Raw genomic sequence first — 25,220 nt, 5'->3', positions numbered from 1 at the left:
AGAACAGTCGAGGCATTTTTTGTAAACCCAGGCAAACAAATTAAAAAAAACACGTTTAACGAACTTTAAGTCAAGCGAATTGTTATTTCACGGCATTTTTATAGTGATAGTTTACTACTTTTAATAATATTTAACTCACGAAGTATATTCTAGTCGAAATTTATATCTTTTTAGTATAGTTTGGCAAGAAACATATTTTTAAGAAAAACATTTTTCTTTTCTTAGGTCACTTAATGGATAAGTATACTAAAATAAAAGACATACTTTAATGATATCAAATAAAATAGTCATCTCACGAGCAAATTTACTGTAAATACTAAATAATTTAACCGCGCATTTTAGCAAAATGTTTCACATTAAATTATCTATCTAACAACTGTATTTATTTTAAATCTAATATTTAATTAAAGAAAAGTTCTCACTAACAATTAAGTTTTTCGATTAAAAGTAATTGTTACTTGATCGCACGCACATAAATAGTAGGAAAAGTATTCTGATATTTTCACAGCAAGAAGAAAAGAGGATTTATTAATTAGTGTCTAGCTTTTTTGTGTGTGTTAATTAACCTTCCCAAGGCCGTGAAAGTCACTAGAGTCGAGGAGACAACTTTAGTTGAGGTTACAACCCTCTCTGTACTCTATAACACCGAAACACAAACCATGACGGACAAGGCTGTTTTGCGGAGAAACAAGTTGAGCGTAGTACTACTAGGGGCGTGGTGGTGATCGAACTTGGAACTCTTGATTATGAGGCGAGAGTTCTACCACTACACCACTATTGCATTACTGTTGAATAACAACCTAGACGATTTTAGCGGTGTTTTGTATATAGCACAATAATTCACTATTTCTTACTTATGTGATGTTTTAAGTTAAAAAGACATTAAAGAAACGACACACTTCATGCTAAACTTAAACTTTATTATGAAAATAAGATCAAAAAATTCTTACACAATATAAATAACAAAATAAAATAACATGGTGTCCTTTTGAAAAAATTTAACTTGGTTGGACATTTTCGGAAGAAATTCGATTTTCCACATGGAATTACAAGCCTATATAATATAGATATATAGTATAACATAAATTGTATAGTAAAAATGCAGTGAAAAAAAAAATTACATAATGAATACCTGCTTTTGTGCCAGAAAAGTACTTAAGAACAGCATTGATCAATATATGTTAATGAATTTATTTACAAAATGAACTCTAAATTTGTGCCAGAGAAATTTAAATCTTTGAAATGTATGAATGTTAAAAATGCTAAAACAGTCACGCTATTTACAAGCCAGAATAGTCTAAACTATTACAATACTCTATAATAAATTGATCAAGTATCTCATTAAAATTAAAAATAAAATAACCATATTTTTAAATATTACTTATGTTGTAGTAAAAGAACTTATAGTTAACTGCTACAAAAACAAACGCTTGTAAGTAAAGAGTTTAATAACAGTAGCTATTAACTGTATATCAATCATCCTAATTGATACAATAAATAACTGATAAGAATAAAAAATAAACGCAAAAAAGTAAGCAAAACAAATCATCGTGCCAATAACGAAATAAAGAAGAAGCAATAGTTGACCTAAATTAACCAATTATATAACTTTAAACGACTATAAGACATATACAAACATAAAATAAATAATTAATTTATTAAAAATTTATTAAAATTTTAAATATATAATTTTAAATAACATAAGATACATAAACAAACCGACGAGAGAAAACAAAAAAACTTTTTTATGTGTATTATGTCATAAAAACTAAAAAACCCGCAGGAACAACAAGATACATAAACAGTAATGATGTAACAGGAATTATAAATCCATATTCAGAAAAATTTGAACGACAATCAATTAATATTATTTTGTCTGCACTTATGAAAACGATTGCAATCAATAGAAAAAGCAGACCTTTTATGACCTGTGTCACAATAACACAGTAACGTAAGGAAACATTTCTAATACACTATTCTTAATACATTTTAGATAATGTTGCCTTATATCATTACATTCCCATATAACTAAACTTGGATCAATACCATTACACAAAGCTGTCCCATTTGCAATTGCAAAAAGACCACAATCATTTCCATTTGGTTGCGTTTGACAATCCATTACTTCGACAATTAAAGGACTGCTTGTTTGACAATTAAAGGATGAACGTGCAACTCTGTGCACTATCAATGGTATATCATCTTTCTGTGAACCAATAAAAAGTGAATTTGTAGAACTGAACACACTTCAAATGGGAAACAACATCAGAGGACACATTACTTAAAAGCACTTAATGTGATTTTCTAACATCAATTATCTGTATAAAACTGTATATTTCTGAAAAACCACCTGAATTAAATCAACTAAAAATACACGAACTTTGAAACCCAGATATTTTAGGAAACTGATATGAAAGCAAACATTGTCCTATATCAATCAAGACGTCATCAAGCCAGCCAGACGAATTTCTTAAAATATCTAAAGCTTTTTCTTTAGACTGGGTTGACAATTTTGAATAAAAATTACTGGCAACAGAAACTGCACAGAAAACTTTAAACTTCAACATTCACTTGTTTTAATTATACTATAGATTTAACACTTTCTACAACACTATCAACTGGCTTCTCTTCTTTAACTGCTAAAATTTTGTTACTATAAATATAGTTACTATTACTATAGTTATTGTTAGTATTATAATTGCTAGGAGACGTAGGAAAATCACTTCACTAACTTTTATTTTCTTTATTTCTAAATCATACATTAATGTGGATGTAATCTTTAATGCTGTGGAAGTAGAGTTTATATTTTCATCACATGGTTTTTTGTTTATATGCATTTGGTTAGTGATTTGCAAACAATAATTATGTACTTTTAAAATATTTGAAGAGATAAAACTTAGATTTTCTTCCAATTAAGGCTTCATATTGGGGATAGCTACAGCTGATTTCCAAACTTTACCATTAAGGGACACAACATCTCCAGTTGGCTTAAAGTCGGTAATTATAGCAGGTCCGAGCCAATCATGCTCCATACGGTTACCTTAGCGAAATATCCTTTTGTAATTTTTCACTAAAACCATGTTTTTTGGTACTTTTGCATTTTTTTTTGTGCAATACAAATATTATTATTCACTATGACATGAACTGCAATACAGGAATCCATTATTTCTTGAATCTGTGATTTAGTTGCATTACTTTCTGCAATTTCAATATTATTATCATTAAAATCAGATTCATTACCATTGAGAGCTAAGGATGAAAAAAGTCTTGTCTCTCTGCCAAAAATTAAAAGATTGTACATATTTGGAGACCAAATAATACTGGTTCTAATAAAGTATCCCAATTATCTTGGGATTCTTTAGCTACTTTTGAAAGATCTTGCTTAATAATCTGATTTGTTCTCTCATCCTGTCAATTTGTTTGTTGATGATAAGCAGATGTTATTAAATACCTAATATTGAAAGAAGAAAATAAAAATTCATTTAAGCTATTTAAAAATTCTCTACCTTGGTCTGATAGTACTTTTTTTGGAGGGCCAAATCGATAAAACAAAGTACCAAGACACTTAGAAACAAAAAATACAGATTTTTCTGGTATTGAAAAAGCTTAGACATGCTTACTCCAAAGGTCAGTAACAGTTAAAATGTATTTATTACCTTGTGTTGTAAGCGGAAGGGGCCCAATGAGGTCTATACCTAAAAACTCCCACAATTAGATGACCTTAATTGGTTTCAGTACCAGAGCACAAGTTTTAATCTTCTCCATGCGCTGGCACTTGTTGCATTCCTTCACACATTTGTAATATCACTAACCATACCTAGATAACATTGTGTAAACAACATGATAAGCATTTTGTATTGGAAAAATTTACTATTATAATTACAATTACATTTAGTTAGAAAATAAACCATGTTGAAAATCATTTTTAATGCAAAGAAGACAATTATTATATGAGAAAATTTGATAAAAAATATATCCAATTGAAATATTTAATCCTGTTACCTAGCTAATAAAATACATTTTTTAGCTTAATTCTTGTGTTATTAAGGCCAAAATGAGCTCCATGATTAGAGTCGTGCACATCTCTAAAAACATGTTTTTTTTCTTCATCTGGTAAAAGAACTTGCAGCTTATTAGAAGCAGTTACATAGTACAGCCTTCCATCTAAGAGAAAAAAATAAAAAGTGTTTCCACACTTTCATCAAACTATTTCAAAACAAATGTTCATTTGAAGACTAGTTTGCAGAATTTTGTTTGCAATGTTTACATTTGTAAGCCAAAGGTGTATGCAATGGTTACTTTTGAGTACTTGTATAAGTTTATGCAATATTATTCATTGCAGAACTATTTCTGTAATGTTTAGAATGGTATATCAATTATATGCAATCGTTTACAACACATGTAAACATTGGTAAACACATGTGACATGTGTATGCAAAACGTGTATGCAACGGTTACTCTTGTATATGTTCATTTGAAGATTATTTATTTGCAGAATTATAACTGCAATTTTTACAATCGTATATAAATGATCCGCAAATGTTTACATTTGTATACAATGTTTACATTTTATCACAGATTAAATTCTAAATCTTTAAAAAAAGTTAAAGTCCAAATACAAAATTACTCTTGATATTAATACATACCAGTTAACTGAAATTTTTTAGAATATTTTAGAAATGATTTACGCTGTTTTAAACTCATACATTTCTTAATTGTTTCATCATAAAGATATTTTAACATTTTCAACAGAGTAATCGTGGTCAGCCATCTTTTTTGTTTATAAGCAATGTTATATTTAACGCTGGGTTTTAGGATCCCAATTTTACGTGTTTCAGTGTTTTTACGCATGCGCAGAACTGTTTGTCTACTTATTTAACGAGCTACTTATTTGACGCGACATCGGGTCAAATAAATCCTGAAACAATAGGGATTTTTTTGGCCTTAATTACGGCAACCAAAATAAATACATTGCAATAACGATTGATTAAATGGGTTCTTTCGGTTCCGTTTACTTTAAAAAAAGAATCCTGATTAATAGCGGCGTTTTGAAACATCACGGAGGAGAGCGAAGCCTTTGAAACATTGTTAAAGCCGTGTATGTTTTTCTATAAAGGCAATATTTATTTTTTTAAAGAACTCATATATGCATATAAGTATACTATAAATTTAAGTTTAGTATTTTTTATATTATGAAACGGAATTTTTTATAACTTCTTAGAATATTATGGGTGAATCCTGGGCAACACAGGATACCCCCTAGATCCGCCCCTGCGTTTTTTAAATTTATGTCATCATGTTGAAGATTTTGAAATGCAATGAGAATGGAATTTGTTTGCAACATCGCATGGAAAGTCACCGTGTAATGGCATTGGTGGAACAGTTAAAAGACTTGTTTTAAGTACTAGTTTTCAATGTCCAATTGACTTACAAATTCAGAACGCTGAAGAAATGTTCAATTTTTCAAAAGATAACATATTTGGCATCCATTTCTTTTTTTTTTAATAGGCGGAGATATTTTATCAGTCCGTAAATCTTTGATCTAATGCAAAAGCTTTACCTGGTACAAGAGGTTTCCACCAATTTATTCCTCTGGGTGCAACAAGCATAAATGTCAAAAGTGCCTCTGAGCAGGAAGAATTTAGTCTAACATTTAACCTCTGTGGCTCAATTCAATATCTTCAATAAATCATTGCAGGAAAATATTATATTAGCAAATATGATATGTTTAACTAGGTTGATTTGGTATTTTAAGTTGATGAAAGTGAAGTTGAAGAAATGAAGACCCTTGGAAAATTCATGTATCCTCATTTACCTGATACCTCATTACACTAGCCAAGTAGTAGACCCGCAAGCCGCCGCCATAAGCCGCTAGCCGTCGCCAAGCACTGCTTTATATTTAGCCAGCTGTGAAAAATGCCTTCGCCAGCCATGAAAATAAGTAGCCATAGCCAACAGTTACAATCATAGTTAGTTAATTGATTTAAATTTTAAATTAGTTTATGTCCAATTTTTTTTTTAGTTTTATATATATATATATATATATATATATATAATTTTTTTTTTAGTTTTATATATATATATATATTATATATATATATATATATATATATATATATATATATATATATATATATATATATATATATATATATATATATAGATTCTTCCTGATGAACCTGAAACATATATATATATATATATATATATATATATATATATATATATATATATACATATATATATATATATATATATATATATATATATATATATATATATATATATATATATATATATATATATATACATATTTAGTTCGTGAACGAGTAAATAAATTTGTTTCCGTTGAAAATAAAACTGGAACAATTTGCTTGCTCAAGGATCTGAGATGGATTCCTGTGTCCAACAGCAAATCTAGGGCTGCTACATCCAAAGCATGGCACTTCATGGGTCCTATTAAACTAAACTAATCTTGAAAGATTCAAGAAACCAAATTATTCAAAATTATATATTTAATAATCAGTTGTACTGCAGATACTGTTTCGAAGAGCAATCACGTGTCGGTGAAGATCGATTATCCAAGGTATATATTACTTAAACAATGACATCTTCTGGTAACCATCTAAACCATGCTGTTTTTAAACATGGAAAGACTTTGAGCAACCAGTTAGTTCTAAAATTACTAATTGGGTCCGTACTGTACAAAATAATAAACCAGCACAAAGTCAATTTGAATTCAACAGAGATCTTTGTTTCTTAATATGTTTAGATCTTAAGCCATTTAGTTCAGTTGAAAGATCTGGGTTTAAAAGTTTTTGTTCAAAAAATACAGCGTTTCAGCCTTCATCATCTGACTGTATATCTGGATCTGCCCTAAAAAATGTTTATACTTCTGTTAAACAAAGAGTCTTAAAAGTTCTACAATCATGTGTAAGTGGAACTTTGATGATGGATGGTTGGACTGACAAGCGTAATCGTTTACCTTATTTTAGAGTTCGTTTAAGTGTTGTGCATAATTGGAGATTTAAAATTTTCACATTGGCTGTTCAGCCAGTGGAGTCGCACACTTCTGAGCAACTTTATCGATTTGTTAAAACTATTTTAAAAGAATTTTTACCTCAAGATAAGCATTTTTTTATTATTTAACACAACTGATGGTGCAGCTAATATGAAAAAATTATCAAAGCTATTAGGCCATGAACGTATAACATGCACCGCACATGGAATTCATCTGCTTTTAACTTCGGATAGCTTAAAAAAAATTCCAGAATTAACTTTACTAGTAAGCAAATGCAAAGAAGTAATAAAAGCTTTACATTTTAAGGGATATATGCTATCGTATGAAATTGAAATTGTGAAAGACGAGGAGTTATTCAAAAGAATTACAACTCATGTTGACGAGCTAATAGCTGATGAAGAGAATCCAATTCTGGATTTTGAAATTGAAACTAAAAATGTAAGCATTCTTCCACAAACACAGCTAACTAAATCTGTTAGTCAAGCTAAGATGAGAGTTCACTTGAAGAGTATTCTGAAGAGTATTCACTTCTAGATTTTGACATACAAGCTAAAAATGAAAAAATTTATCCAAAAACAAAGTTACGTAAAAGTCATGAGCACAGTTCTTTAAAAAATAGTGTCCCAACAAGATGGAATAGTACCTTGGAAATGATTGAATCTATCTTAGATCTAAAAACTCATGTTGATACAGTGTTAAAAAAAATGGTAAAGTATGGTTTATGTTTTCTTCCTGAAGATTTAGAACTTCTGCAAAAACTGCGCAATTTTTTATCTCCATTTCGAGAACTGACTCTACTTGTTAGCGAGGGAACACCAAATTTGTCTTGCCTTACCCTCATGGTAACTAAAATTAAAAATTGTTGCATTGTTCAAGTCACAGATTCTTCTGCGATAAAACAATATAAAAAGTTAGTTAGAAAATGCATTGAGAAACGGTTTTTACTAATTTAGTTGAATTAGCGTGTTGTTTTGATCCAGCAATTCGTGATGTTGTTTTGACAAAAGAAAAATGTGAAATTTTGTTAAAAAACAGCTATGACAAAATAAAAACTTCTTTATTTGGTTTAAACATTTTACCACAAACTGAAACCGATAAAAAAGATTAACTTCTCTGCGTCATACATTGACAATAATCAAAATAGTAAAAGCTCAAATGCAGCTCGGGATTTTAAAAAACTTAGGCTGACTTTATTACAGGAAACTGCAAAATCTTCACTAAACTCTGAAGCAATATTAGAGAACAGCAATGGGTTGCAAGCTGAAATAAATCTTTATCTTACCATTTGTGATAATCAATCACCAGCCTTGCTGTTTTGGAAAAATAATGTCGAAAAGTTCCCTATTCTAGCATCCATAGCCAAGGTAGAAGATAATTTTATTTTTGACATTAAACTAATATTAGTGACAAAAATAACAGCAAACATTAATTTTTTTCTAAAGTTTAATGTTGCTTATTTTACATAGTTTCTATTGTTTCAGGTTTATCTTGCATTGAGCATCGGCAGTGTACTTGTTGAATGCCTTTTTAGCACGACTGGTTTAATTTTGAATAGAAAGAGATCCTCCTTGGCACCATTTCGAATGAATGCAGTTAATTTCATACACGATAACTATCCAAATGCTGGTCTATGAGCTAAGTCTTGCATTTTTTGGATTTGGACAATATTTATGTTTTTATTTCATTTTGATTAACTTTGTATTTCATATATGAATATTTATTATATGCAAAAGTTTGGTTTGTTTTGGTTAATGCTGTCAGTATTATACTTGTATATATGTCATTATTATATATATATATATATATATATATATATATATATATATATATATATATATATATATATATATATATATATATATATATATATATATATATATATATAATAGCCAGCTAAGCAGCCAAAAAAATCAGGCGGCTAGCCAGCCACAAAAATGTAGGCTAGCCTCTCATGCCATCGGCTAGCTGGTCAGAATTTTTTTTAGCCTGCCATGAAAGTAAAATACCGTGGCTAGGAGGTCTACCAAGTTGATTGTTGTTGGGTTCCTAAGCCCCATATTTTAATTATGATAAAAAAAACCCATTATCTTCAAGAACAGGACGCATATACCAGATAGACACAGGTGATTTGCCAAAAATCCAATATTAAATTAATTCAATCATATTACACCAGTTTTCTTTTATAAGCAATTTATGAATTATTCAGATGCAAGTTCTGGTTTCTATTGACTAGTTTTTTATTTAAAACTTGTATTTGTTTGATTATTTTGACACAAAATGTTATATTTACATGAGTTTTTCATTTTAACTACTGTTAATGAGTTTTTTTCTTATAATGGAAGTTTTCAAAATAAGCAATTTCTTAATAAGTAACGTCCAAATGTACATTTTCATTATAATTCGTTTAATTATTTATGAAAATCTTCAAAAAACTCACTTCTCAATTTTGTACCAAAACTTTCTTTAATATATCTATTTTATCAAAAACAAAACACAATTTTCAAAAAATTAATGTTACCATGGTTACCAGAACTCCTTTCCGTCTTTGTTAAAATTTCAAAAATAGGTATAGGTGAAGTACAATCCCAATATTGATAAACTTCTAATTATTTTCATTAAAAACAAATATCATATTCTGATTTTTTTTTTTTTTTTTTTTTTTTTTTTTTTTTTTTTAGTATTGTATTTGCCGATTGAAAATAATTTACACTCGTAATTTATAAAAACAAATATTTACATGACTGGGGCTTGAAGAAGACAAAATTCATCTTATCATTAAGCCCCCCCTAAAAAAATGCATATTCATCAAATAAAATGTTTTAACAAAATGCAAAAAATAAAATATATAACGTTTAAAATATTTAGTAATTCAAAGAGTATTTATATTTAAGAACTGATTAGTAAAATAAGATGATATATAAGTATTAATATCACAAAAAGAATTTACAATAACTTTTTTTAATAAAAATTGAAATTATAAAATTTTACAATATTTTTAGTAATTAGTATTTCAAATAATAAAACTTAAAAAAATCGTTTGTAAATTCAAAACTTATAAGATAAGAAATACATTTACAATAGCAGACTATTGTTTAGAATACTAAATATAATATTAAAGAGTAATTAGTAGGTTAATTTTTGTTTTTGTTTGCTAGTTTAAAAAGCTTTTTAGAAGAACTTTAATTCATTTTCATGTATCATCAGTAATTGCTTAAGTTTTGTTTTAAAATCCTCAAAAATTCCTCGTCATAAAAACTATACTAGTGCTAATTTTCAGCCTAATTACACGAATAATTGCACAGTAACTTCTAAAAGAAAAACTACAGTAAAATCAAAATAGCCGCCGAACAAAAAAAACTCTAAAAGTAAGTCTAAAAGTAACAATTTCTCCAAAAACTATTCGATATCAGTGCTAAAATTTTGCAAGGTAGTCTATGTTATATAGGTGACTATTTTTACAAAGTAAGAAGGAAGTCTGAGATGGTGGGTTACAAACCTTAAAAACTTGTCCCACTTTCCATGGAATACCTCAAAATTTATTTGTATGTTTATTAAAAAGTCGCGATACTTTTTTTACTGTGTGTTTTGCTTTTTTCTTATCTAATTTAACAATATTTATAGGATTATGGATATAAAAAACTGGTGAGAAAAACTACTAGTAGAAATCTGTCGTCATCCAATGTGGATGAATATGGCAAACGTGTCAAAAATTGGAAACGAAATTGTTGCGGCCGGACAGAGTATAGTCACTGTTCTCAGCCGTTCTATTGGAAGCGATAGCCTCCTCTATAAAAGTATTGCTGAAACATTGACTCGCAGTGCAACCTCAACAGAAAGTTTTGCCAGCTCCGCTAAAAGAATTGCTTGTTCACTGGAAAAGATTGCTGCGGCTGATACAGAAAATAGATAACTAAATTTATGAGTTATTATTAACATATAATAAATTTGTACATAGTTAGGTAAAGCAAGTTATCTACACTTTATTTGCTTAAAAAATTAGCACATTGTTTAAGGTTTATACCTACCAAAACGAGGAAAAGAGGGTTTCAGAATTGCTTATTCTGATCTACAATTACAGAAATTGTAACTTTTTACATTTAATATACAATTAAACTTGCCATAAATATTTACTTCTATCATAGATATCTAAAAAATTGAAAAATTGTATACGGAAGCTACAACACTTCATGGGGGTCTGTATGATTTTTTCATGTTTCCGACATGACACTTTCAGGGATTGTGCAAACTCTGCACTTTGTATGTTAAGGATATTTTATTAACCCACTGCCCTGGCATTTGGTGTAGTGGGGCAAACTTTTTGATGTATACTTGTTCTTAGACTCTAATCACTTCTTTATATTTCCAAATCAATCTCATTTGACATAAACATAAACATGCTTAAGCTTATATGCCTAAAAGTGTCATATCTAAAATAAAATATCCTGCGGCCTCCCATCTAACATTTTAACAATACATCATTGCTTTTGATTTGCAAACACATAGTTTTTAATTTGTGTCCTTCTTAAAATGCCAAGTCGAATTTGGTTGGTTTGAGTTAATTCATGTTGAATAGCATGTACATAATCTTCTTCATTGTCCTCAAAGTTAATGTCATCTGGAATTTTTAATTCTAAGGAAATGCAGAAGTTTTACAGTAAAATGCAAGTAAAAAATGTGTTGTAGCAAGTTGTTGGGGTGTACCACCACTTTTGTGCTAACACCTCCAAGGGTTTTGGGACGTCCAATGGCTCGCTCCACATCACTACGTACCTGACGGTGAACTTTATTAAAATATATTTCTTCTGGTGTAGATATCCTTTTCTAAAAAAAAAAGTTAAAAATCTTCAAAATGTTAAAATGTTTAAAAATCAGAGAGCAGCAAAAACCATTTTGGGAAACATTGGCATCATGTTAGAACTAGTCACCTTTGACCAAAACAAAACATTGTTTTTTTGAACTCTGATGACCTTTTATTATAGACTATATGACCTTATATTATATTATATTAAGTTTAGCAATTACGTTAAATAATTTGATGTTTTCAAACTTCAAAGAACTATGATGTGCTATTTAAAATATTAAAAAAACTTCAATTTTTGTAATAAACATGTCGCACTTTGTGAAATTGAAGTATTTTCTCTTCATAAATTAAATATTTTTTTACATATTATTAACAACATGAAGCGCTTTATAATAACTTAATAATGTGAAGAAAAATACAGCTTAAAAAAGCATTAGCACCTAAAAAAAAGGAAATTGTAAATATTTTTTTTATAAAGAATAGTAGAACAGAAATATATTCTTTTGAACGTTGTATGCATTATATGCAAACATTTATAGACAGAATAAATCTCTGAAACAAAAACATTTTTTTAAATTTCTCATGTTAACTATGCCTGTGTATTATGTGTCAACTCCAAATAATTTGAAAATACAGTCACCTTACCAAAAGTCTGCAAAATATAAAATCACAATATAGGAACAGTAGAAGGATGCAATGTAAAAATTAATCTTTTGACATAATCTATTATGCTAAGTTAAAAAAATTAGGGTTTGTTTGATTTTTGCTATGGGGTCATTCCATGTCAAATCAACCCAAAAAAAGAAATTTTCGGCACCATGCCATTTCAGATTTTGATGATTTTCGGAATACAAGCTCATATAAAAGAAAGAAAACTTTACTCCAAATTTTAGTGTCTGACTTTTTTGCAGTTTCAGAGATATCGATACTCAGTCCCAATCTCTTTTTTGACTATATTTTTCAGCGCCATTTTCTTTTTAAGCTAATTACATAACACAATTAGCTTTACTTATGAAATACTTGCTCAATAGTGTTGAAAATTTGTACCTAACTATTTTTTAGAGAAAGGAACTCAAAAATGATACCTAAAACACAAAAAAATTAAAGTTTCTTCATGAAAATTCAATTTCAAAATGATGTAACACTTTTTATAAGTTTTTTAATGCCCTGTACAGAAAAAGTATATCTTGAGATGCCTAAAAGATATGATTCTGAAATTTTTTCCTATGGTTCTATATATAAAAAAAACTCCTTATTACAAAAAACTGCAGGGGTTTTCTTTTTTGAATCTAATATATTTGCATTAAAAGTTTTATAAAAAAATTAAGAAAAATTTAATAATGAATGTTTATTTAAATATTAAAATATTAAAATTTAATAATGAATTTAATAATTAATAATGAAAAATTTAATAATCAATAATAAAAATTAAGAAAAGTTTAATTATATTTAATTATAAAAAAAAAATTGTATACATAAATTTTTACATTGCTTTAAAAAGATTTTAGAATTTCAGGTACAGTTCTAATATATAAACTTGTTTGCATTTCACATTAAAGATCTTCACTTTATACAACCTTTATGTTTAATGAAGGATTTTTTATTTGCAACATTATTTTAGGGAGAGGAACTCAAAAATGATGGCTAAAACACTAAAAAATTAAAGGTTCTTAATGAAAATTTGCTTTCAAAATAATGTTAAGTTTTAGTAAGTTTTTTGATGCCCATACAAAATATGTTTATCTTGAGATGCTTGAAAGACATGACTATAATTTTTTTTCTAATATTCTATATATAACAAATGCCATAAAACAAAAAAACTGCAAAGACAATCTTTTTTAAATCAGATTTATTTGCATTTAAAGTTTTATATTTCTAAACCCTAAAAATATCGAAATTCCAAAATAAACCATGGAAATAATTAAATTGTGATAAAAAAAATTAAAACAAGGCAATGAGAATTAACAATCTTTAACAGTTTCATATAAAATTAGTTCTCTGGTTTAAAGTTTACCCAGCTTTCTTTAATGCTTTGATGATCAATTTCACTAATTTTGTATTGTCTTCCAGTGAGAGTTGTTGGAATATTAATCATTAAGAATAAGTTTGTTGATGGAACCCTGCACACACCATCTCTAGAAGGCTGGCAATATGACCTTGAAGGGTAAAATGGATACATGAATCTAACTTGAAAGTCTTTAATTTCAACATCAATAACCTCCACTAGTCAATCTATGGGTTGTTATTATAAATCAAACATGCAAACATTTCAAAGCTTATATTAGGCAAGCAATCTTTAATAATCTTTAATGATCTGACATAGTTTGAAAATTAAAAACAAATGATTAATCTTTTTGTTCAGAAACAACTTTAGTTCCAATTTTTGTGTTACTTGTTGGAATGAATTGTGCAGCAGGTGCTTGGTAACGTTTTTGTTAAAAAATTTTGAAAAAAATTTCAATTTGAGTTATCATGTTTGACTCCTTAGATACATTTCAAAAACTAATGCTTATGATTTCATTTTGGTAAAAAAAAAACATTCCAGATGCTGCAAGTATGATTTGTTGTTGCTCAATGAAGGCTAGCAATTGAAGTTAGTCTTTAACCAGTCCCACCAAAACCATCATAGGGTGATTTACCATGACTTGTTGCAAAGAAAAACCATATACGTTTCATAGCAAAATCTTGTCCATGGTGGCATATATTTATGAAGTGTTCACAATTTTGTACTGGCCAGCACACCCATCTGAAAAGTAATGAGCAGTCTCTATTTGATGAGAAATATTGCTTTTAATATGTTCCATTGATAACTTCATCGAATGATATACCATATCTACATCATGCAGTAAACCATCTGAGATAAAACATATTGAATCACATTTAAGGGCATTATTGACTTTATAATAAACTACTGTAAGATGCAATATTGCTTGAATTTTGTTCTAGTGAAAAATTTGTACTTTGTCTTGTACAACAAACTAAAATTTTCTAAAAAAACACAAAGGACAATGACCTCAGTGCTACTTAACTCGTTTTTTAATTTCGATAAAAAATCCATATCATTTGCTTTTCATTTAACTTCCTCATATAACTTATTGAAGTAATCTTCTAAGCTTAACTGATCAGGATCTTTATTTAAAGTCCTTGCAATACCTAAATTTATTGTTTTTTGAACATGTAACATTTCTTTTTACTGAGAGTAACTCTTGAGTGACAGTTCACAGCATGCATTTTGAGAGAACTTATGTTCATAGCCATCAAAAAAGAATTGAGATTTAAGAAGTTCATTATCTTCTCTTCATAAATCTGGCTGCTAGTCGGTTCTCCTGGTCAATCATCCTTAAATGACATCAATTTAATTATACATAATGGATTTATCTTTTCTTTATTATACAATTTTCTTTATTTATTAATCCAATTGAACATCTTTCTTTATCATTAATATTTTTATATTATTTTTTAGTTCTGTAAGAAATACTTTTAAAATAATTATTTGAAGATTCATAAAAAGAAAATGCTTCATTAAACATGAAGGTTGTACAAAAAGAAGATCTTTAATGTGAAATGCAAACAAGTTTATATATTAGAACTGTACCTGAGATTCTAAAATCTTTTTAAAATGCAAAAATTTATGTATATAATTTTTCTCATTATTAAATATCAATTTCTTTTAATTTTTTAATAAAACTTTCAATGCAAATAAATCAGATTCAAAAAAGATAACCTCTGCAGTTTTTTTGTAATAAGGAGTTTTGTTATATATAGAACCATACGAAAAGATTTCAGAATCATATCTTTTAGGCATCTCAAGATATACTTTTTTTTTGTACGGAGCATCAAAAAAATTATAAAAAGTGTTACACCATTTTTAAATTGAATTTTCATAAAGAAACTTAAATTTTTTAGTGATTTAGGTATCATTTTTGAGTTCCTCTCTCTAAAAAATAGTTAGGTACAAATTTTCAACACTATTGAGCAATTATTTCATAAGTTAAAGCTAATTGCGTTATGTAATAAGCTTAAAAAGAAAATGGCGCTGAAAAATATAATCAAAATGGAGATTGGGACTGAGTATCGATATCTCTGAAACCGTAAGGAGCCAGACACTAAAATTTGGAGTAAAGTTTTCTTTCATTAATACGAGCTTGTATTCCGAAAATCATCAAAATCTGTGATGGCATGGTGCCAAGCATAAATTGAATTGAGCTGGAATGACCCTGTATAATAATGAAGCATCATATTTAAATATAAAGAAAAAGATATTTAATTTTACTTCTTAACAATTAATAAACTTAAAAAAGAATAAAGTTATTTTTAAGTAAGCAAACATCATTATTCTATAAATAGGGTTGGCACTCCAATTTTAAAAGTTTTTCCCTAAGTTTTCCCTGAGTAAAGAAGACTTTCCCCCAAGTTTAACTTTTAAAACTCCCTGAACTTCTCCATAATCTTTCCAGGTTATCCTGAAGATTTATACGTATTAAAACATTATTTATACCAACAAGCTAAAAAATTTACAACAACATTTATATCTTGCAAATTCATTGTTATTTGTCTTGATAAGCCATTCTTTAAAAAAAAACATAAATTATGGTACAAAAATGGAGAAAACATATTTTCTGTAAATAAAGTTTTCCAGGTTTTCCCTGAGAATTTGCTAGCTCAAGGTTTGCTAGGTATTACAGGTTGAGTGAAACCCTTTATAAGCACCACCTTTAAACTCCATATGTAACAATTTATTAACAACAAACATATTTAACAATAAAAAATCATAAAACATTATCTTATGATTTTTTATTGTTAAATATAGCTAATCATTTTTTGCATTGGCTAATAATACTTACCAATTACTGCTTGAAAACTTCCAGTTGATAAAAACATTAGCGCTATTAGTCCTTTTGCTTCTGAAGATATTGGGTTGCTCCTTAATGTGATTGGTGACAAATCGTTGTATAAAGTGTTGACAATATCTTTTATATTATTTATTGGTAAACAAAACTTTTGAAGACATTCCACATCAGAGTAATTGCTTAAAGCAACACATTGAGTTTCACGCCCAAAGTTGATCATATGCAGTTAGAATAATTGGAATATCCATTTTGACTAAACCTTTATAAAGCTGTTAAAGCAACGATATGAACTATGATCATAACATTTAATAAGATACATACCTTTTTAAAAAAAGTTGTGAAGAAGAACATATATTTAATAATAATAATAATAATAATAATAATAATAATAATAATAATAATAATATATCTTTAAAAAATGTTATATTGTTGTACAGAGACTGGTGCAGTTTTATTTTTCTACAGGGACTTGTATAATACAAATCCCCACATAATATAACATCTCATAAAGATATTATACTGTTTTATATGTGTGTATATATATATATATATATATACATATATATATATATATATATATATATATATATATATATATATATATATATATATATATATATATATATATATATATATATAATGTTACATTATAAAGATGTCATATTATGTGATATTAATAATATGACAATATATCATCTTATATAAGATGCTATATCATTATATATTGTCGTGAACAATGTCTTCAAGATGCAATTAGCGCGTGTGTAGGTGTTAAAGTATGTAAAGTGTTAAATGTGTGTGGGTGTTAATGTACGCAGTTGTTAAGCATGTTTGGTCTTAATGTAGGGTAGGGTGGGGTCATATGGATTGTTGGGGTAATATGGATATATTTAATAAGTATCCATGGAATAAGTTATCTATATATAATTCTAAAACTTGAAAATTACTAACAGTTTCTACACATTATTGGCTTCTTTTTTTTGCATTAACAATGTTTACATTTGATTTACATGAATAGTTATTATGTAAAACATGTTGTTTTGAAAAAAATATAAAAAACATTATGTTTTAAAACTTTTGTCTGCAGACTTCAGTAATAATCCTTATGGAAGTTTAATGATGTATATTTATTAGTTGGGCCATGATGTAACATTCGTCAGGGTAAGGGTTAGGGTCAGGGTTAGGGTTAGTTTATAATTGTATTATATTTAGTTTAGTTTATAATTATATTATATTATATAGTTAATTTATAAGTTTTCAAACCCATATTGATAAATAAACAAAAATTTAAAATGAGGTAGAAGGGATATACAGGTAAAATAATAGTGGGGTAAAATGGATATATATAAAATATATATAATCCTACTAACATTATAGTATTTTATTACACAATCATAAGCTACATGACATTTTAATATACACTTATGCTCACTTTTTCTTTTTAATATAGTATTATACATTTTTCCGTTACATATAATAATTTTATATAGTGCTTCTTAACTATTTACATTAAGATCATAGTTCAAATTTGTTTTCCTTAAATGGCTAGGGTAAAATTTAAACTCCTATCTAAATGTTTTATATTTTATTTTTGTATTCCTTTTACTTTATAATTAATTTATAGACTTTATATAATAAAGTTTGTTTTAAAATATTTTAGATAAAATAATAAGACTGAAATAAATTATTATGCCTAGTGAATACCAATGCAAGACTATTGGTACATATGATCATAGCAAATTAATGACTGCCATACAGCTTGTTAAGGAAGGAGAGTCAGTATACAGTATATCAAAGTCTTCTGGATTTCCTTATGGGATATTATACAGACGATCCTATGATCAAATCCAAAGGAATGACAAAAGAATTGGAAACGGTTGTGGGTTGTTTTAAATAATACTTAGGAAAATCTTCTAGTAGAAGCCCTGATGTACTTAGCTGATAAGGGTTTTCCGCAAGATAGAGAAGATATCAAATTGATGGTTAAACCTTATATAACATTTATTGGCAAAAAAAACTCCATTCAGAGATGACAAGCCAGGGAAAGACTGGTGCATATCTTTTGAAAAAAGATGGAATGTAGTTCTTCTTCGAAAAAGAAAACCTGAACTTTTGACAAAAGCAAGAGCTAATGATTTTTCTCTAAAAACATTGACAGATTTTTTTGAGTTATATGAGAAGACATTAAAAGACAATAATTTATTTGATAGACTACATTGCATATTTAATTTAGATGAAACAGGTTTACGTACAGATCCTACAGCAGGAAAAATCTTTGTTTGTATAACATCAAAAACAGCCTATTACGTTGCTCCATCATGTGGTATCAATGAATACTGTACTGTTTTGTGGGCCAGTGTCTACCCCCCTTTGTTGTTTACAAAGCCATCCACCTTTATGATGCATGGTGTCAAAATGGAGAAAATGCAATGTATGGTGTAACAAAATCTGGTTGGATGGAGGACTATATTTTTGAAAATTGGATTGACAGATTTATGATTTATTATACATGTAAAGGATTATGAAAAGCCTGTGTTGCTGCTGTGTGATGGACACAACAGCCATATAACATATTCTACTTTTAAAAAGGCTCTGGACAATCATATAAATTTAACTTTGCTTATCTCCAAACACAAGTCACGCATTATAACCTCTTAATGCTGGTTTTTTTGCTCCATTGAAATTCCATTGGAAGAAAATCCTTAAAAACTGGTTAAGAGAAAGCAGACATAAAAATGTTGACAATCTGTATTTCCAACTTTACTAAAAGCTCTTGTCAGTAAGATAGATAACAAACTCCTGAAAAGTGGTTTTAATGGTAGTGGTCTTTACCCTGTTGACAAATCAAAACCTATGAAAAAAATACTGAATATGCAACTAAAGCACAAGGAAGTAGATGAGTCTAACAAAAAAAAAAATGTTGTAAAAAAACTGCAGAGAGCAATTGATTCTGTACTTACACCTAGCCCAAGTCAACCTACACTGACAGCACTCACAAATTCAAAAAAACACAGAGCATGTGTCCATGCCAAAAAGGGAGAAATTTTAACAGCACAAGATGTAGTCGCAAGTTTAAAAGAAAAAGAGAAGAATATAAGCTGAAAAGAAGACTGTATCAGTAAGTAAAAGAAAACTGCTAGACATAACCAATACAGTTTGACTTTTTAAATACGTGAAAAGCAATAAGTGTCATATATGTATCAAATATATTATGAGTATCCATATTACCCCACCAGTGAGGTAATTTGGATATATGAAAGGTGTTGTTAAAAAAGGATTAGTAATTTAGTTATTTAAAATATATTTATGTTTTACTCATCGTGATTTTATTGTATACACTCTGGATGTAAAGTAAAATAACAAAAGTTTTTATGGTGGTTTTTAACTAAAAAAAAAATTATATAAGAAAAAAATATATCTAAAATTCTATCCATATTACCCCTCCCCACCCAATGTGTTAAAATGACGCGGTTGTAAAACTGTATAAAAGGGGAGTGTAGTTTGTAAATTGTATGATTCGCAGTCAGATGGAAAAAATATTACAAGTTCATAATGAAAACAATGACTCTTTATTGTCTCAGGGAAAGTCTGAATAGTTATATAATACAATATAAGATATATTAAGCCTAACATATATAATAATACAACATATTAATAAGATGTTATGTCATTATAATGCAGTTATTTTTTGTTAATACCTGTGATTATTGTTAACCCTTACTATAATATATATAATTTACATATGTTAAGATCCCCAATAATATATCAATCTGACAATAGAACTACATATGTATCATAATAATGCTATTCTTATTATTTAGTGACATTATTATCTGTATTTTTATTTTATATTTATATTATATTAGTGACATTATTATCTGACAATAAACTACATGTGTCTTATAACGCTATTCTTATTATTTAGAGATTTTAAAGTTACGCCAAAGTTAAGGCAGCTCATAGCGAACGTAGCTTTTCTTGCGTAAATTGAGCTTGGCAAGTTTCTAAAAAGTTAAGAGCCGTTAAATACAGGAAAGTCTCCCTATTTTGATTAAATGGCGAAAAATTGGTCCACAAAGTCCGAAAAATATTATTCTCGTTTGCCGGACTTAGTGACTTCTATATGATATATGTGGAATACGTATATGAAATATTATAAATATATTTTTAGAGATAAGGACCGCGTGAGACACGTATTTTGTCCAATCAAATTAGGGAGCCATTCCTGTAAAATATTTACATTTTCTTTGATTTGAACCTAGTTATTGTGTTGGTTTAGATATAGTATATTATTTTTAAAGCGAGTATGACATTAAATGTTTACATTTAATTTAAATGTGAGCATTTAAATTTTAAATGAAATTGTATTATTCTTTATTCAACATTTTATGTGTAAATAAAACTTTTCAGCCTAATTATTGTATTATAAATTATAATCTAATAATCTAATATTTTATAATTTACAACAATAGTTATTAATAATTCAATAACAGTTATTGTATTGTCGATAATATATTTTTGATAATAAAATAATATTTATTAATAAATTTATTGTGTAACTTTATTAATAAATCTTAAAAGTATAGATATATATTATTTTACTTTTAAATATGGTTAGCAAATTATTTAAAATTGTAAAATATAGGTTAAAATATAGGTTAAATAAATTATGTTGCTACATTACTAATAAATATATTAAATATCACTTATTATAAGTGATATTTAATATAATTTCAGTAATGTATAAATATAAACATATATAAGCATAATATAAACAATATAAACATATAGTATAAACATTATAAACATATATAATATAAACAATACAAATATATTATATATACACAAATATATAAGTCATATATATTTGTGTATAATATATTATATGTTTATATTGTTCATATTGATAATAAACTAGTTTAATCTTTATTACGCATTTTTTGATTTCCATTTCGAATTTCCTCTTCTCAAAATTCTTCATTGAAGGAAAAATTATTATACAATTTAATTGTCTTGCAAAGTATTGAATTACAGCCAATACTATTATTGTGTTGAGGAAAATAATAGTCATTAGATATTCTGGTGTAATGACTATGCATATCCTCATTTTTCACCCACATATTTTGAAATACAGGCATATTTTCTAATTTGATAATATTATGTATATACGTAAGAACTTTTACTGTAATTATTTGTTTGATTGATAGCCAATTTAATTCATTATGCATATCAATACTATGTGTAACCAAATACATTTGAGGATATATCTCATTGCTCTGTGTTGCAACATCTAAAGGATTCAGAGGTTATTTTCATTTGTTCCTAAAAACAGAGAGGCCCAGTATTGATAGTGAGGTGCAATCATTGTGTTTAAAACCAGTATTCTAGTCCATTTAGTAGTAAATCTAGATATTCTACACAGGTAACCTGTTTTTTTAGATATTTTTTTTGCTATATAATCAATATGTTCTTTAAAATTCAATAAATCATCTAATACCACACCTAGATAATTGACGTTTTCAACTCAAGTATGTCTCCATCTAATGCCATACTTAGGTTAGGGAAAGCTTGTGTTTATTGTAATTTTGTTGACTTAATATAACTTTTAACTTTAAAATTGCTGTCACTTGTAATTGTATTTTAGATGTTAATAATACTTTTGATGAAGAATTCATTGCACTTCTTGACTATTGACTTATTACTTTTAACTTCAAATTCAAATTTATTGTCTATGCATATATATATATATATATATATATATATATATATATATATATATATATATATATATATATATATATATATATATATATGTATATACGCATGCATAGACAATGAATTTGAATTATATATATATATATATATATATATATATATATATATATATATATATATATATATATATATATATATATATATATATATATGTATATATATATGTATATACACATGCATAGACAATGAATTTGAATTATATATATATATATTTATATATATATATATATATATATATATATATATATATATATATATATATATATATAAATGTATATATATATATTTATATATATATATATATATATATATATATATATATATATATATATATATATATATATATATATATATATATAATTCAAATTCATTGTCTATGCATGTGTATATACATATGTATATACAAATAATGACTGTCATGCCAGTGCTTTTTCGTGCGCTATCAATAAATTTTAAACGGAGAAGACTTTTTGGTTCATTAATCGATTTGTGCTTATTTTTTATATGTCGCTGCATATTCTTTTTTTTGGTGAAAGTAATGTTGCAAAATGCACATTTTAGAGATGAAAAATCGTTACTTTCTATATTAACAATATTATTCTTATTTAATGATGATTCAGAAACATTTGTATATTTGAAATCTTCATAAGAATTATTTAATGATGATTCAGAAACATTTGTATATTTGAAATCTTCATAAGAAGGCACTTCATAACTGCTAGAAACTTCACCTAAAGCAGGAACAACAAAATCCAAATTTACTTCTTTACTAATAAACCATGACATTAAAACCAATCTTAAATATTTAGAATATTTTGTAGGCTCTTGTAGAAAAATGTAATTACTGTTCTCTCTTTTATCATTGCTTATTATATGTACAAAGTAATCATAATTTAAACAAGATATTGCACAAATTATTATAGTAATAACTCCACAAATATTTCCACATGTCTGCATTGGGTAGTTTCCTCTGCATAATGAACTGCATTTTTTAACGCCATATCTGTGCGTTTTTGGATTATGACAGTATGTAATGCTAACCTCTTTATTTAAGTGATACAATTTCCTGATCAATAATTTAACTTTACATAAAAAATCATCTGGAACTGACCAACCTAATGAATCTCCATAGTAAAAACTACACTCAATATTATTATAAACTGCAAATGCCCAATGGGAACCAGGATTAAAATCTGTGCCAGAGAATGTTTTCTCATTGTTTCCTCCAACATTTATAATAAATATCAATTTGCTCTGGACAGAAGTTAATCTTGGCACATAATGCTCAATATTTCCTATAAAGTTAAAGTAAATTACCTTTGAATGGCTTTGAATAGAATTTAAAATACTAGATATTTGCATCATATGATCTGAGGAGAGCCATCTAGTACAGCATAACTCAGCTAAAGTATTAGGGTTCATCCCATATTCTGAAATTTCTGTACTAGCTGGCTTTCTAAAAAGCACTTCCTTGAATTTTTCAATTAAATTTTGAGGAGGGAATATACCAATTGATTTTGGTACCAACTTTGGAGAATTAAACCATGTCAGCTCTTGATCAACTGCTAATTTGATCTCTTGAACCCTATGAAGCGCTATTAGATGCTGAACACTTTCATAGAGGAATTTTCCTAAATTACATTCTATGTAATGGATTCCACTTGCAATATTATTGCGGAGAGATATTTCAGTTGACCATCTCATTAACTGATGTTTAGGTGGCAAACTCATAAGAGAAAACACATCTTCAACTTTATCAAAAGAAAACTGGCTGGTTTTGATGGAATAATCTTGAACAGTTTTTATAAATTGTTTATGTGACTCGTATGCATCTTGTCGATTATAACTATTGATCGTAAGATGATTAAGCTTCATTTTGTTTAGAGATAAGCTACCAGATACCTTAAACATAAAATTTGTTATTTAGAAATAATAATAAAAAAGTTTAAAATAGTTATATTATTAAAAGATGTAGCTGACTCACCATCGTTATTGCGAATTAGAAACTGGAAACTGTAAGCGTGCTCTTTAGTATATATATTTCTATATATATATATGTATATCCATACATGGTCATAAAAACATATACTTTTTTATGATCCGGCAAACGAGTAAATTGTTATTCGAGCTTTGCGGAACAAGGTTTCTTATCCAATCAAATTAGGGAGACTTTCCTGTATTTAACGTTTAGTAAAAAGTTTGGTGAACATCATTTATGTTTGGTGAATATCGATAGTTTAGAATTGAACTTACGCAAAAACTTACGAAAGTTTTTTTGAAGCGCAACTAGGGATCGCCGGTTTCAGTATACAGTATACTAACTTTACGGTAAACTTTATCGTATATTTGTTATACTGAATTTTAGTATACCATTTAGTATACCTAGATACTTTTATTTATGAAATAATTCTGGACTGACTTGGTAATTTAATAATTATATACTTTATAATGTATTAAATAGCTATAGAATATTTATTGTATTATCATAATTAAAGTGTTTTTACCAATCCTTTTATTAACTCGTTGTCTTTGTCTGTTTGTTTGTCTGTGAGCATCAAATCTTGCAATTAATCTTTGAGTCATTTCCTGATAATAGATTTTCTTCAAATTTTGCATACATATTATTGCTTGATGAAAAAACAATATTCAATAATTAGTTTTGTAATAAGTCAATTAATTTTGTTAATTTTAATTAAATTTATTTTTTATGTGCAAAAAAGAATAATAATTTTTAAAATAAGTATATTAATTGCTTAAGTGCGCGATTAGCATA

The 25,220-nt window shown here is 27.3% G+C and overlaps 1 protein-coding gene and 2 long non-coding RNA genes across 5 annotated transcripts; all 3 read right to left on the bottom strand.

The window, feature by feature from the left end:
* Positions 1–903: 903 nt before the first annotated feature.
* Positions 904–4,783, bottom strand: LOC136084487 (uncharacterized). 3 transcript variants are annotated; one of them, XR_010640579.1, is made up of 3 exons: positions 4,647–4,783; positions 1,133–4,164; positions 904–1,054 (listed from the first exon to the last, which is right to left on the bottom strand). It is a non-coding gene; the product is annotated as an uncharacterized LOC136084487 (long non-coding RNA). The 3 variants fall into 3 exon arrangements; XR_010640578.1 differs by lacking the exon at positions 4,647–4,783 and having other exon boundaries at positions 1,133–3,817; positions 4,003–4,640; XR_010640577.1 differs by lacking the exon at positions 4,647–4,783 and having other exon boundaries at positions 1,133–4,640.
* Positions 4,784–10,932: 6,149 nt separating this feature from the next.
* Positions 10,933–16,964, bottom strand: LOC136084975 (uncharacterized). Its single transcript, XR_010640962.1, has 2 exons — positions 16,667–16,964; positions 10,933–11,842 (listed from the first exon to the last, which is right to left on the bottom strand). It is a non-coding gene; the product is annotated as an uncharacterized LOC136084975 (long non-coding RNA).
* A 3,034-nt stretch (positions 16,965–19,998) lies between these two features.
* LOC136085174 (uncharacterized) lies at positions 19,999–24,529 on the bottom strand. Its single transcript, XM_065806462.1, has 3 exons — positions 24,432–24,529; positions 22,852–24,349; positions 19,999–20,057 (listed from the first exon to the last, which is right to left on the bottom strand). The coding sequence occupies exons 1-3, from the start codon at positions 24,432–24,434 to the stop codon at positions 19,999–20,001; spliced, it is 1,560 nt and encodes a 519-aa protein (XP_065662534.1). The 5' UTR covers positions 24,435–24,529.
* Between the last annotated feature and the right edge of the window lie 691 nt (positions 24,530–25,220).

The sequence above is a fragment of the Hydra vulgaris genome, chromosome 09 (assembly GCF_038396675.1).
Source record: "Hydra vulgaris chromosome 09, alternate assembly HydraT2T_AEP".
Taxonomy (NCBI): domain Eukaryota; kingdom Metazoa; phylum Cnidaria; class Hydrozoa; order Anthoathecata; family Hydridae; genus Hydra; species Hydra vulgaris.
This window is presented reverse-complemented; position numbering and strand designations above follow the sequence as displayed.